This window comes from Hypanus sabinus, chromosome 13 (genome assembly GCF_030144855.1).
Source record: "Hypanus sabinus isolate sHypSab1 chromosome 13, sHypSab1.hap1, whole genome shotgun sequence".
Classification (NCBI taxonomy): Eukaryota; Metazoa; Chordata; class Chondrichthyes; order Myliobatiformes; family Dasyatidae; genus Hypanus; species Hypanus sabinus.
The window spans coordinates 88,552,565-88,568,265 of record NC_082718.1 but is presented as its reverse complement, the minus strand read 5'-3'; the positions used below and the strand labels follow the sequence as shown (position 1 = coordinate 88,568,265).

At 44.4% G+C, this 15,701-nt stretch overlaps 1 protein-coding gene across 3 annotated transcripts; it reads right to left on the bottom strand.

Moving 5' to 3' along the window:
• Positions 1-137: 137 nt before the first annotated feature.
• LOC132404086 (zona pellucida sperm-binding protein 3-like) lies at positions 138-14,000 on the bottom strand. Of its 3 annotated transcripts, none has more exons than XM_059988099.1 (10): positions 13,623-14,000; positions 13,359-13,543; positions 13,166-13,275; positions 12,243-12,334; positions 9,742-9,922; positions 8,994-9,105; positions 8,686-8,774; positions 8,428-8,522; positions 8,275-8,352; positions 138-475 (listed from the first exon to the last, which is right to left on the bottom strand). In XM_059988099.1, exons 1-10 carry the CDS (start codon positions 13,951-13,953, stop codon positions 369-371), a joined length of 1,380 nt encoding a protein of 459 aa, XP_059844082.1. In that variant the 5' UTR covers positions 13,954-14,000; the 3' UTR covers positions 138-368. The 3 variants fall into 3 exon arrangements, with proteins under 3 accessions (XP_059844082.1, XP_059844081.1, XP_059844080.1); XM_059988098.1 differs by having other exon boundaries at positions 8,275-8,355; positions 13,623-13,999; XM_059988097.1 differs by lacking the exon at positions 138-475 and adding an exon at positions 7,932-8,115 and having other exon boundaries at positions 8,275-8,355; positions 13,623-13,997.
• Between the last annotated feature and the right edge of the window lie 1,701 nt (positions 14,001-15,701).

The window sequence follows — 15,701 nt, the reverse complement described above, 5'->3', positions numbered from 1 at the left end:
TATGGTTGTATGATTTAACACCGTGCAAAGCAACTTGCTGAAACAATTGTATCTACATTATGTTTCAAACCTATTAATGGGGGAAACAGTGCATCAGCTTTCACATAAGGTAATTAGTTTCTTGTACCATCCTCGTTAACTACTCCATTCCTTTTAAGCAATTCACAGACTCAGTGACTTCTAAGTTTAATAGTATCTTCACTTGCACAAGTTATATAAAGATGCTTCCAACTGTTCTTTATCTTAAAGATGCACAATTTAATGTGTTAAAGAGAAAATAAACACAACAACATGCCACAATTGTGTTGTAAATGTGAACTGCTCATAATCCCTCTTTGTCCACTGTACAGTATGCACTACCTCGGCCTTTATACCTCAATAAAGTTGGAAGAAATGTAACTCTTATAGTGGCTGGAGATGATTGGAGAAGTCAGCTCTGTAACAGCATCCTCTCTTGGAGAAATCGGACATAGATCTGTGTGTCACAAAGTGCTTATAAGCAGTTGGAATAACAAGTACAGTTAGCGTTCAATATATTAGCAACCAAAGATTGGTTCAGACTTTCAAGTGATGACAACATCTGTCCAATTTAGTTAAGAAAATGTTACTTTCTCATCATGAGTATATTGTTAATTATCAACTTGTATTAACTCCTCTTAGCTAAGTTTAGACCTTAAAACTTAGGAGTAGAATTAGACCATTTAGCGCATTGAGTCTGCTTTGCCATTCCAATATGGCTGATATATTATCCCTCTCAACCCCATTCTCTAGCCTTCTCCCCAAAACCCTTGACACCCTAACTAATTGTGAACCTATCAACCTCAGCTTTAAATATACCCAATGACTTGGCAATGAATTCCACAGATTCACCACCATCTAAGGAAATTCTTCCTCGTCTCTGTTCTAAATGGGTGCCCCTCCATTCTGAGTCCTAGACTCCCCCACTATAGGAAACATCCTCTCCACATCCATCCTGTCTAGGACTTTTGATATTCAATAGGTTTCAATGAGATCCTCCCCTCATTCTTCTAAACTCCTCCAATGAGTACAGGCCTAGAACCATCAAACACCCCTCATACATTAACCGTGTCATTCCTGGAATCATTTTCGTGAACTTCCTCTGGATCCTCTCCAATGCCAGCACATCTTAGATAAGATGCCCAAAACTGCTCACGATACTCCGTGTAGTCTAACCAATGCCTTATAAAGCCTTTAGAGTTTTGTCTTAGTCTAAATGTATATTACTTTCTGAGTCAAACCAATTTCCTTGTCTAATATCATTTGAGATGGGTGGTTTTGATGAACTACTCATCGTAAAGTCATTTACCCACAAGATCATTGGAAGGGCTTTATTCTCTTAGTTTGAATGTTATGGTTTTGGAGATGGACAAATTCTTAGGTAGAGCCAAAGAAACCAGATGTTTTATTAGCGGCTTAATATACTGAACCATTACCCTAAGAAGGAATTTTGTATCTTAACAATAATACCTTGGAAAGCCTCTTAGGCTCAGAAGTTTATCAGCTTAATAAAATTAGACACATCAGAAGACAACACTTTTTGATTCAGAACAGAGCTGAATTCTTGAGTTTCAGACTGTATTACTTTTCTAGACAGCTATACTTCATGAAAAAGATTCAGACAGGACTCCCTTTACATCAGGCCTTAATGAACAGATGTGTCGGTTCATCGTACAAATGTAAACAAAAATGCCGTCTGGAAAAAAGCCAGCAGTTGAAGTCTAAACATTCTGTGCTTGTCTTTATCTGTGACTTCCCACTGACTATAAAGTAGAACTTTGTCTTCTGTACAGCTAAATCACCAAAATGGGAGATTGTTTGCCTGTACCTAAACTTCAGACACAACCTTGCACACCTATAGCTGCAGTTACGATTGTACTAGGAGTAGAACTACAATGCAAATGCTTCTGCAATAAGCTTCAGTGACCAATTTTATTAATCACAATGAAAGGCTAAGTGGAATGAATAATGATTTGCATGCAGGGGTGGGGGAGGAATGGTGAGAGTATTAATATAGGATTATGTTGAGATTTGTGAGGGTAGTTGGGGTGAGGGTTGAATGACCTGAGTCCCAATTGTCACAGACTTTATAAAAACAGTTGCAGGTGAGTGTGCCCCCACATGATCATCCAGAGTCCTCCCCAAGTCAGAAGCGCTGGATGAAGCATGAGATTCACAATCTGCCGAGGGCCAGGTCAGTGTCATTCCGGTCTGGTGACCAAGTAGAATACAAGAGGTCCAGAAATTTCCAGAAAGCCATCTCGTATGCGAAGTGAAAGTTTCGGACTAAACTTGAACCACTGAAAGATGCCTGGCAGCTGTAATGCTGTCACCTCTTGTAAAGTGAGATCAAGCAACATGGGTGACAAGAGGGTTGCTGTTGAGTTCGATGCCTTTTAGGTTTGTTTTGACCTTCAAAATATGGAGGAACCTTCACGAATACCCGCAGCCCGTGACGGCCCTGTGATTTCAGTCACCGAGGCTGACAGAAGAAGGGTGGAACTGCAGAAGGCATCTGGCTAAGTACTAAAGACGTGCGCTGATCAACTGGCTGGAGTGTTCACCAAAATCTATAACTTCTCACTTTGGCAGTCTGAAGTGTCCGCCTGTTTCAAGGAGGTTTCAATTATCCAGTGTCTAAGAAGAACATGATAACCTGCCTTATTGACTATCATTGGTAGCACTTACATCCACTGTAATGAAGTGCTTTGAGAGTTTGGCATTGAATCACATCAATGACTTGGATTTCCTCAAATTTGCCAACTGGTGGAACAGGTCCACGGCAGGTTCCATTTCATTTGGCTCTTCACTCAACCCTGAAACATCTGGACAATGAAAAGGTGCATACATCAGGATGCTCTTTACAGACTACAGCTCGGCATCCTCACAAAACTAAGCAATAAGGTTGGCCTCAGTACCTCCCTGTGCAATTGGATCCAGGATTTCCTCACTTGCAGACCACAGTCCGTTCGGACTGGCAACAACATCTCCTCCACGATCTCCATTGGCACAGGTGCACCACAAGTCTGTGTGCTTAGCCCAGCTCTGCTCCGTTTACACTGACGACTGTGTGGCTTAGCACAGCAGCAATGCCATATTTATATTTGCTGTGGACACCACTTTGTCGTAGGCCAAATCCAATGTGAAGACAAATCAGCATAGGAGGGAGACTGAGAAACTGGCTGAGTGCTGCCACAACAACAATCTCTCTCTTAGTGTCAGCAAGACCAAGGAGCTGATTATTGACTTCAGGAGGTCCATGAGCCAGTCCTCATCGAGGGATCAGAGGTGGAGAGGGTCAGGAACTTTAAATTCCTTGGTGTTATCATTTCAGAAAATGTATCCTGGGCCCAGCACACAAGTTCAATTACAACAAAGGCACAGCAAATCCTCTAATCCCTTAGAAGTTTGCAAAAATTTGGCATGACATCTAAAACTTTGACATACTTCTATAGACATTTGATGGAGAATATATTAACTGGTTGCTTCTCAGCTTGGTATGGAAACAGCCCAGTCCATCATGGGTAAAGCTCTCCCCACTGTTGAGCACATCTACATGGATCACTCTCACAGGAAAGCAGCATCCAACATCAGGGACTCCCATCACTCTTCTCGCTGCTGCCATTAGGAAGAAGGGACAGCAGACTCAGGACTCACACCACCAGGTTCAGGAACAGTTATTACCTCTCAACCATCAGGCTCTTGAACCAGAGGGGAGAACTTCACTCGCCCCATCACCGAACTGTTCCCACATCCTATGGACTCACTTTCAAGGCCTCTCCATCTTGTTCTCTATTTATTGCTTATTTGTTTATTATTTCCTTTTGTATTTGCACAGTTCGTTGTCTTTTGCAGGTTGGTTGTTTTTCCGTCCGCCTGCCCTGTTGGGTGTGGTCTTTCATTGAATCTATTATGGCTCTTGGGTGTACTGAGCATGCCCACAAGAAAGCAAATCTCTGGGTTGTATATGGCAACATATACACTTTGATAATAAATTCACTTTGAACTAGAAAATTCCACTACGGCATGGTGGGATTTATATTTGATTCATAAGTTGGAATTCTGTAAATGACTACTGCTTAGTTACCAAGATTGCAAAGCTACCAAAGTATTCCATCAGCACTAGGGAAGGAATTCTGCTCTTTTTGCCCCATTGGATCCATATTTGACTCCAGATGCATCCTATGCTGTTGAATTCTAAAATGGTTCATTAGTCTACTCCTTTGAGCCATTACTGCAACTTGACAGGACATGTTCTCTACCTCCATTTCAAGGAAAGTTGGGATAGGCAGTAGGTGTGGGTTGCACCCCTACCAGCCTGATCCTGAAAAAGCAATTAAAAATATATCTAAATGGAGATTTATAAACATACATAAAAGTTACAATAGCTTCCTGTAAACTATTTTTTCAATGAAAACAGATGGAGGTTGTAAACTGCAAAAAAAAAGGGAAATAAACTGAAATGTCAGCATGACACATACAAAAGCAACCATTCCTTCCTGTCCAGTGCAGTGTGGCTCGGGGGAAAGAATCTTTTAATGTTTAGCAGAAAAGAATTGCTTGAGCTGCAGTTATCCTATTGAGTTAATTAAAGTCTGTCCCGTGCCTTATAGGCTCATCAGGTCAGCGCTTATGCTGGTTTCCATGGCATGAAGCGACAGAGTACAAGATTCCCCCAACTGGATAGGACACCAGTGCATTGCGAGGTTAACCCCCAGCTGGTACCCTTTTTCAGCTAGGTGGAGCAATATGTGGTTAAGTGCCTTGTCCAAGAACACAACATGCTGCCTCGGCTGGGGCTCGAACTCACGACCTTCAGATTGCTAGTCCAATGCCATAACCACTTGGCCACATGCCAGACCCTGCAGTGTTACAGTACAACCTAATATGGAAACCTATCTATCTCTAGATGAAGATATGTCTCCACAAAAGAGGTGTAAAGCACTCCTTCCCTCTGCTAGCCTACGGGTCACCTTTGGGCAAGGTGTAGCAACTGCTTATTCACCCTGCCAATCAGGGTCATGGTCCTATGAGCAGCTGGTGCATATCACAAGTCCTGGTTCTGCGACCACTGACGCCAACCCCTGAAGAGTATTGATAATGGCTGGGGACACCCATCTTGTAAAGACACTGCCCAGAAGGTGGCAATGGCAAAGCACTTCTGTAGAAAAACTTGGCAAGGATAATCACGGTCGTGGAGACCATGATCCCCCACATCATATGACGGCACATGATGATGCAGCATGATGACATGTCCACAATTTCATTTTTTTAGCCTCAGCAAATCTCAATAATTTCATGGATTAAGCTGTAATAATTTGAACTAATGTCAGGAGAGTGTGTTCTGCATTTTCATTTGTGTTTAAATTTGAGCTTGCGGCAAAAAATACTGCAGATATTCAAAAATGTAAATACTTGAAATGCATGTAGAACAGTTCTCTGGTTGATGAAAGGACACCAGTCTAAGTTAGCTCAGATTTCCCCCTTCACAGATGCTGCCCGACTTCAGAGTATTCCCATCAATAGTGTTTCTTTTTGTATTACTGAACACTCAGTTGCATATTGTGGGATCTTGGCGTGCACATTCATAAGCTCTCTGAAAGTGGCAGCACAAATAGTGTGGTTTTAAAAAAAAAGGCATTCCACATACACTTCAGTATAGGAGATAGGAAGTCATGTTGCTGCTGTATATAAAACTTTAGGTTAGGCCACATCTGGAGTATTGTGCACAGTTCTGATCACCACCTTACACGAAGGACATGGGGTCTTTGTAGGAGGGAAGGCACAGAGAAAGTTCAGCAGGGTGTAGCCTGGATTAGGGAGCATTAACCAAGGAAGCTGAACAACCTGTGATTGTTTTCTCTGGAGCATCAGCAGCCAAGCAGTAACCTGATAGACAATACAAAATCACACAAGGCATAGACAAGGGTTGATAAGTGTTTCTTCCCTCTCTCCAGGATAGAAATATCAGGCATAGGAGATTCAAAGCAAGTTTGTTTTTGGGTATATGTAGAAACAGGCACAATAGTAATGTTGAAGCTTTTAGGTACACAAACAACCAGAAAATGATGGATATACACAATGGGCAGGCAGATAGGATTAATTTGCATCACATGCTTAGACATTGTGGGCTGAAAAAAGCCTGTTCCTGTAGTAAAACACTAACAACCAGCAGCCCCCCAAGGGGACAAGATTACTTGAAAGCAACTTTTGTACATCTCCCTATGCTATTGGAGGCCATTCAGCCCACTGATTCTATACCAACTCAAAAATCTAATCAACTCCATTAATCATTTAATGCCTTTAAAAAGCCTAATCTACTGAACCAGGAACTCCACAATTTACAAGCAGAATTTCCTAGAGACTGGGACTTAGAAGGAATGTTGTAAAATATGCCATGTCCAATGGGCAGCTGAGAACCAGCACACCTTTGTGCAAAGTCCACCATTACTTGCAAAATGCCCCATATACAAGCTCCTATTTCTCCAAGGTTCATTATCAGAATGGTACTGAGATACAATTCCAGAAAACCTAAAATAAAGGAAAATTTATTTATTTGAGACAGTGCAGAGTAGGTCCTTTGAGCTAAATCTCCCAGCAATCCCCCAATTTAATCCCTTGCCTAATCACAGGACAACTTACAATGACCAATCAACCCACCAACTGGTAGGTCTACCGGTCTAGTAACAAATGGCAATGAATCAAAGAATGAAAGAAATAGGTCCAAAAAATGCTGGAAGTCTGAAATGAGCAGCATGAGAACCAGGCAAGAAGTTTATGGGGAAATGCTGCATCATTCACTGTAGACCAGTAGCCATTGTTATTAAGGATCTACATTTCAGATGTGTGGAATGGAAGGCTGCATCTTGGAAGTGGATGGAGCCAAGACAGAAATGATAAATGGAGTTACAGCACTTGTCAGTTGGTAGTTCATCTACCAAAATTTGGTTCAAGGTGGCAGAAGTTTAGGTGGGGGACAAGAGGGACAGAAATGATCCAAGCAAAACAAAGCAATGTGGACACTAGTAGTTTTGGTGATACAATTGACAAGTTCTGTGCAGAAGTACCTCTCCTGTGGCCAGTTACCAGTTGGAGTGGTACTGTAGGTTTGGGACACAGACTGTTCCCGGTAGCCCATGAAAGATGTAACTGGGGCCCAGTGTCACCTTTGATTTGTAGGGAAAGGAATCAAAAGGGCAGTTGGTAGGACGTCAGATCTTCACTGCAGCAAGTGGATGGCTTTAGCTTTAGAGTGGACATCCACAGTAAAGGAGAGACACTGGGGGGGTTGGGGAAGGGGAGAGACAGTTGAATTGAGGAATGATGGGAGTAAGGGGGTAGAAGCAGACGAACAATGGGCCTCTCAGGACAGTTCTGGTTGTAAATCTGAGACACAGAAGGAAGTTTAAGGTTGCTCGTGAAGGGAGATCTCCTGCAGTGCCAGAGATGTGCCTGCATAGAAGGCAGTGGCCTGGTGTTTGTAGCTAGGAGTCATGGCCCAGGGCTAGCCATAATCAGAGTCAAATGTTCAAACTAGGCCTTACAGCAGATATTTGCAAATAGTCATAAGAACTGCTCATTTAAAAGGAACTAATCCAATATTAAACAATTAGTTACAAGATTAAAGTACTCAGAACTTTGGCTGAAAGTTTGTAACGAAACAAGCCTCCGTTCAAATAGTGTAAAGTTCACTGATCTAAAGGTAGACTGATTAAAACAGAGCCAAAACTGGGAACTGGCTCCCTTGCACACTTTCCATCTGTGCTGGGTTGAGCATTGAGCTAGCAACTCTGCCTCGTAAAAATACAAAAGCCTGCTTAAAAAAAAGTCACGATGGCATCCTGACAACTCCACTCGGAGTTAAGGGCTAAATAAATTAAAAAAAACTGGAAACTATGCACAAGTCTGCAAAATGTGACTTTATTCAAACACCAGCATTAAATCCACAGTTAGGACTAAGTTTGTCTGCAATTCAGCCTTTTCTATTTCAACAGCTATGCTGTACATGCCTGATCTTCCATTTATACAGGAATAGAAGCACAATTCCCAAAACACAAGCTATCAATGGTGTAGCCAAAAGCAGAACCCTTTGATTTTCTGTGTGAGAAAAAAAAAGTCAGTCAAGAATTGCTTAATGGATCTATCCAAAATTTGGTCTTGAAGTCTCAGTGTCATTGATTCCATAAATCCAGATGCGTACTAGGTTAAAATGAAGTTAAATGTAATATTAAACAAAATTTAGATCTTGTTTCTTACCCAATGTTTTGGATCTAGATTGCTTGCTGATTACTCTCAAGGGACCCACTTTGATTACGTGACCAACACTGGTCTCCACTTCTAAAAGAAGAGAAATTATTGTAATGTCACGAAAGCCAATATCCAAACCATCGTCAGAAATGGGAATATTACCTTTGGATCGTTTATGACGGGACTGGATAGGCTGGCAGACTGCATTACAGCAGTCACACAAGGAGCTTTGTAATGGGGCATCCAAAAGCTGCCAACTAAGGAAAGAAAAAAGCAAAACTTAAGACGTCAATAATTGGAACTTGGGGAAGGCAATTTGGTGATTTTGTAGGTGGGTTGGCAAGGGGAACTTCACTTCATAATTTCAAGCTTAAAGCAGGCTTTCCTGCTGGAGTCCACCAAATTGAAAATCTTAGTCACCTTTCTGTTTGCTGGTCAAAAGAGCAAGCTTTGTGCAACAGGTCATCCCACTTGGGGTCCCACACCAAGGCTTTGCAGTGGATGAAAATCTGGAAGATAAAATGCAGTGCCGTTCATGTTAACTCTTGCACTGTGTACATAATGATTTGAAATACTACATTTGCTCAGATTCTTAAAGTGGTCAGAATCTGTTTAATCAATGTTAATGCATTCTGATACAATGCCAAAAGAAACTCAAACACCTGTCAGTTATATTGACCAATAAAGAGTTTCTTCCCCCTTAGACTTGAACAACTTTTCCAACTCACATCAGCATCCTCTCGACTGTTGAATTTAAATGCCTGCACAACAAACTGAAGGAGTGACCCATCATTTCTGGGCAAGAACTTGGAGTTTCCAGTTTTCCCATCAATTAGACAGCTGCAGAAGACAAACAGAAGGATGCAATGTTGAATAATGAGAGGAGCCTTGGGCCCCTTATGCAAGGAAGGATGTGCCGAGATCGGAGAAGGTTCAAAGGAGGTTCACAAAAATGATTCCAGGATTGAAAGGCTCATTGTATGAGCAGCATTTGATAGCTCTGGGCCTCTATTAACTGGAATGGGGGTTTTGGGGGGGGGGTCTCACTGAAGCATTGTGTGTCAAAAAGCTTCGATAGAATGGATGTGGAGAGAATGTTTCCTATGGAGGGGCAGCCCAAGAGCAGGGGGTGGCCTCAGAATAGAGGGATGTGCATTTAGAACAGGGATGGGGAGGAATTTCTTTAGTCAGAGAGTGGTGAATCTGTGGAATTCATTGCCACAAACAGCTCTGGCGGTCAAAGACATTAAGCATATTTAAAAAGCAGAGGCTGATAGATTCTTGATTAGTCAAAGCATGAAGGGACAGAGAAGGCGGGAGATTGGGGCAGAGAAGGAAGTGGATCAGACATGATGGAATGGTGGAACAGACTCAATGGGCCAAATGGCCTAATTCTGCTCCCATGTCTTGTGGTCTTGTATGCAAGACACAGTCAAGTTAACAACCAATCAAGTGATTCTACTTTTTCACTCTTACCCATGATTGTTTATGATGCTATAGTTCTCCAGAGACTTTCCCAGTGAGCTTGTTGGCGTGGCAATACATTCCTCCATGTAGAGGCGAAGTGCTTGGTGATATGTGGCAAGGACCGAGGCTTGTAGGTTAATGGAAGCTCCCAGGAAGAACAGAGAATCTGGCCGTTCAGCGGCCCAGTCATCTGCAGCAGAAATTGTATCATTAGGATTTTGCTACAAGGCTACATACAAGTTATCCCTACAACAGGGGGCAAAAAAAATCTGTCAGGGTTTAATCCAAAGTGTTGGTTCCAGCCAAACTACGAGGAGTACAGATCCCTTCTTTGTAGAAGTGGTCCACAGCAGGGGTGATTGATAAGTTTGTGGCCTAAGGTAGGAATCATTTTAGAAAACCTGGCACATTTATTTTTCCTACATTTACACACTTAATCCAGCAGTCCTGGAGCATACGGATCCCTTTTTTGTAGAAGTCAGCGTCTTGGACCTCCAGAAGTGGACCAAAGCATGGGGTGATTGATAAGCTCATGGAGATGAGTTATTAACTTCAAACTTTCTGCATTTTTACTCATAGTTGAACTGCACGTGCATGTAATGAAAACTATACAACTCATCTCCTTCTACCTTAGGCCATGAATTTATCAATCACCCCCACTATGGACCACTTCTACAAAGAAGGGATCTGTATGCTTCACAACCGCTGGACTAAGTGTGTAAAAGTAGGAGGAGACTATGTTGAAAAATAAATGCGCTAGGTTTTCTAAAATTGACTCCTTCCACAGGCCACGAACATATCAATCACTCCGAGTTGCTGCAGACGAAAAATACATCGAATTAGACTCGAGGCGAGTATTTCCAGCAAGAGGCCAAGCCAGACAACTGTTTAGATAAGCATTCCCCTCAGTGTTCATTGAGCTTTCTAGCTGCAGGAACAAAGTGCAACTGAGAGAGGAAAGTAGCTAAACAAGGGTAAAGAATGCAGTCACGGCCTCTCCTACTGCAAAGGCAGTGCAGAAAAGGTCACTACTCGACTGGACCAAAGCAACAGTAACCTTAGTCCCCCACCTCAAGGACAGCAGGAGCAAGAGTAAATCATCCAACCCACTCCACCACCTGTTAAGATCATTGTGGATCTGGTCACAGACTCAGCTCCATTTACCTGCCTATTTTCCTCCCATAATGCTTAATTCCCCAGCTATGCAAAACCTTGTCTTAAATATATTTAGTGAGGTAGCCTCTACTACATTCTTGGGCAGAGAATTCCACATTCACTGCTATAGGAAAAGCGGTTTCTCCTCACCTGTGCTAATCTTAAGGTTGTCTCCTAGTTTTAGTTGCACTTAATACAACTTTCCTGTCACTATTATTTATTCCTTTCATAATTTTATACAATTCTGTAAATCCTCCTCATGGCTCTGAAGTCCAGCAAGCATAGCCCCAGACAACTGCTTCAGCTCATCACCCGTCCTGAGGCATAGGCCACCAACAGCAGCTCAGACTCCCCAGTCCTGGGCCAGTCTTTGAAGCTGTCCCATGGTGGAGCCCATCAAAGATCCTTCCTCTCCAGGGATGAGGTCTTTGGAACTTCTGTAGCTGATTTTACAGGATGTGGTTGCTAATCCCAATGCCCAACCCTCCTTTCACAGCCAGGCTTGAGCTGTCTGAAGTGAAGTTAACTCCATCTCTCCCAAGTAGTTAGCCACACCTCCAGAATCAAGCTGATGAACCTTCTCTGCCTCACGCCCAACACCAGTACACCTTTCTTCAAGGAGATCAGAACTACACAGGAATCCAGGAGTGGCCTACCAGTACCCTGTACAGCTGTGGCACAACTTCTATGCTCTTAAATTCAATCCCTCCAGTAATGAAATTCAGCATCCCGTTTGCCTTCTTGATATCTACAATCTCAAATCCCTCTGCATAAGAACATACTGCAATCTTTCTCCATTTTAAAAACCTGATCAGTTATTTTTCCTTCCCAAGCAGTACTCCCTCTGCAAGACCCTTAACTATCTACTCTATTTCCAGAAGTTCCTCACAATTTGTTTTTCCACTAAATGTTATGTCATTGGCAAATTTAGGTAGGCTACGCTTGGATCCCTCTTCCAAATCATGTACATTGAGAACAGTGGCAGGCCCAGCACCAACCCCAGCAGCACTCTGCTCAATGAGAGAAACAGCCAACTCTGCCTTCTACTGGTGAACCAATCCTCCTTCCATGCTAATAAACTGCCCCCAACTCCATGCATCCTCATGGATAAATCTTTCATGTGCCATATAAGCACCTTCTGGAAACCCAGATATACAACATCCACCTACTTCATAGACCTATTTGAAAGATTAATAGTTGAACATTACTGTACTTGACCAGTACATTAAGCTCATCTAAACACCACCAGGACGATCCCATGCAAGGCCAGCGGCCAGGTACTCCAAGCACAGAAGTGCAAGAAGTACTTCAAGGTACATGGTACAAGAGATGCCACAATCTAAACCAAAACTCACCTGTCATTATCTTCATGGAAAAGATCAGTTTGCCCTCTCCGGATAGTACACCAGTAACTGGAACTGTTGGCTCAGGCGTCGGTATCTCATTCCTAGGGAGAGAGGAGTCCTCAATTCAATGGGAGTTTCACCGGCAAATTTAAACACGAAACATCTGGTTAAAACAGGATAACTCAAAATGCTGGAGGAACTCGCAAGGTCAGGCAACATCTAAACTTAATGTCCATTGTGGGGCATCTCTGGTGTTCAGGGCTTTCTTCAAGCCCGTAGTTTCCTCTCGGTTTTCACTAATGTCAGTCACGCCAGACCCGGGGGTGGAGACTTAGGAATATCGTCACACAGATGTGGAAGGATTCTTCGATGCCGTCTCGCTAACAGTTTTGCTTTACCAGTCAGGGTTGCCAGCCCTGAGGTGAACCCCCAGAACCTGGAGGACCGGCGGACCACTCCTAGTCTAGCCTCTGCCCTTTGATCTGTTTGGCACGGGTGACCCTACCAAGATCCGAAGTAAAAAGCCCCGATTCAAGCCAATTTAGCTCTCCGGGTCATTGGGGCACGCAGCCTTCAAACCCTACAAGGCTGTGGCTCTCTCGGAGGCATCAATGGAGGGGAATGAATAGGCAACGTTTCAGACAAAGACCCTTCATCAAAACTGATGAAGAGTCTCGTCCTGAAACGCCCCTTCAGAGATACCGTCCGACTTGCCGAGTTCCTCCAACCTCGCCAGTGGCGCTCAAGATTTCCCACCAACTGCAAAATCCCTCCCGTTTGAGTAGTATAAATATTCCCATGTTTAACCAAATTGCCCCATCGCGAGTGGCCTCTATCCCACCGAGTTGTAAATCAGACAAACTCGAGCTCCACGTTAGCTACTTGACCGAGTAGACAGCGGCGGGGGTTTCTCTGCCGCGCCGAGTCCTTACACTGGGTAGCGACATTCTAGGCGAGCGTTGAGCCGTGGCCGATTCATCCCAAGGGCTGGGCTCTCCTCAAATTTCAGGTAATTCCAGAAAATTATCTCCGTATCCGATATCTGATCGAAAAAAAAACACAAAACGGGAAATAGGAAAGGCAGGCAAGTTGGGGTTTGACTAAAGCAGGAAGGGTGACACTCACCAGCCGGCCGCCCCAGCAATCCCGGAGTCCATACTGGAAGAGGATAACGTGGGGAGATTTGAAGCCGGAGGGAGGGCAGGTTCCCAGCCGCAGGAGCGAGGCGGGAGCGTCAGCTAACACGGTTGTCTCTACAAAGACCGTCAGGGTAGAATTACCGCAGGAGTATGCGATACCTGGCGGAAGAGCTGAAATGAAAAGGAAAGTGACACTGGGGAACAGAGCACGCCGCAGTTTGAAGCTACAAAGCACCAGAATCCAAACAACCTGTCTGTTCCTGTCCCATCACGGCGGCCACCAAGAGCACCGCTAAACTCGCCACCAGAACCATCTTCACCAACGAGGAAACTGCCCGCAAACACCAGGCGCTACTAACTAGCTCATTAAAATTCCTCAGCCAGACAGCTGCTGGTCTAATTACTGGGCCAGTCAAGATCAAAACATTTAAGCCCAGGGACGGAAGGAGGGGCACGCAGGAATTCGCTGCCGTCCCTAATTTGACAACGCGCAACGAGGTCCCTGAGATGTCGCCGTTGAGAGTGTAACCCTTTCTCACCGCACAAGACGTTTGTTCGCTGTACATAGAACAGTACAGCATAAGAGTAGGCCCTTCGGCCCACAGTGTTGTGCCGACCCAACTGAAAACCAGATCTCCTCCCTCCACAATGTCCACATCCCTCCATCTTCCTCGCATCCATGTGCCACTCTAAACGCCTCTGGTCACCATACCAGGCGTCCGCCACCCTGAGTAAAGAACTTGCCCGTCACACCCCCTCTCGCCTTCAATGCAAGCCCTCTGGTATTCGACATTTCACCCCTGGGAAACAGATACTCTCTATCTATGCCTCTCGTAATCTTATAAACCTCTATCAGATCCCCCCCCCCGCCCCCATTGCCTCTGAAGCTCCAGAGAAAACAACCCAAGTTTGTCCAGCAAACACGAGGAAATCTGCAGATGCTGGAAATTCAAGGATCACGCGCAAAATGCTGGTGGAACACAGCAGGCCAGGCAGCATCTAGAGGAAGAAGCACTGTCGATGTTTCGGGCCCCGAGACCCTTCGTCAGGACTCCCGAGACGTCGACAGCGCTTCTCCCTACAGATGCTGCCTGGCCTGCTGCATTCCACCAGCATTTTGTGTGTGTGTTGCCCAAGTTTGTCCGGCCGCACATTGCCTGGAAACGCGAGAAAAGCTACAGATGCTGAAACTCGAAAGCATCTCACACTCAAACCGCTGGAGGAACTCGGCGGGTCGGGCAGCAGCTATGGAAATGAATTAACAGTCGACAGTTCGAGCCGAGACCCTTCGTCAGGACGAGAAAGACGCCGGAATAAAAAGGTGTGTGGGGAGGGGGCTAGCGAGAAGGCTTCGCTTCTTCTTGTTTCCTGCAGCAGATATGGCACAGCCAGAGCAAAAGGTCTGATCCGGACACACCACCAACACATCCTGGAAGGAGTCAGTAGGTGGAAAGAGAGTTAAAATCAGTACCCGCAGTTGCTTCACCGTTGTATCACTGCCAACAGTGTGCCAGGTCAAAGCGATTAACATCTTGTTCGCGAAGGATTTACATACTTTAATTAAAAGGGAGTAGTTACATATCATCCTAAGATACTCCACTATTTTGTCATGAGTTACTTCATTACCATTTTCAGCCTGTCAGTGTCAGTTGTTAGCTGAAAAAAATGGGCAGCCCTTCATCTCATAGAATTTCGTTACTTGGCACAGGATATCCGAACACTGCCAGGCGGTGCCATTTAATACTGCTCTTTATGCCAAAGTTTGATCTGATTGATTGCTCCTGCACCCACGTCGGCTCAGCCTGGTACAGCGATAACCCCGATGACTGTGGGCTAATGTGCCTGGCGCTGTATTGTGTTACAGGCCGTAGCCAAGGCTCCCGGGCTCCAGAGTGGTTGGTTGCCTCCAGTGGGGCCGGGCTCAAAGATCTTACTGCGGAGCTTGAAGAGAGTGAAGAGTCAAAGGCCATGGCCCAGAGAGTGGAACAGCAGGGAAACAGGCCATTCAGCCCATCCCAGCAGTGGCTACCCAACTGTATTGTTCCTGTCTTCCAGCACTTGGCTGAAGTCACACAAGTCCTCCTCTCAATTCTTTTGAAATACTGTCAGTAACTCTGTCTCCACCACTCTCTCAGTATTCCACTCTCTGAGTGAAAAGACCCTCCCCCAATCCCTTTGATGTCTCTGACTCCTTACTTTGAATCTATGTCCTCTACTTTTATTCACCTCAAATAGGGGGTAGCGTTTCTAGTAATTTGCCTTATCTATACCCTCATAATTTATATATCTCAATCATGTCCTCGTCTAATCTTCTCCACGCCAGATAAAA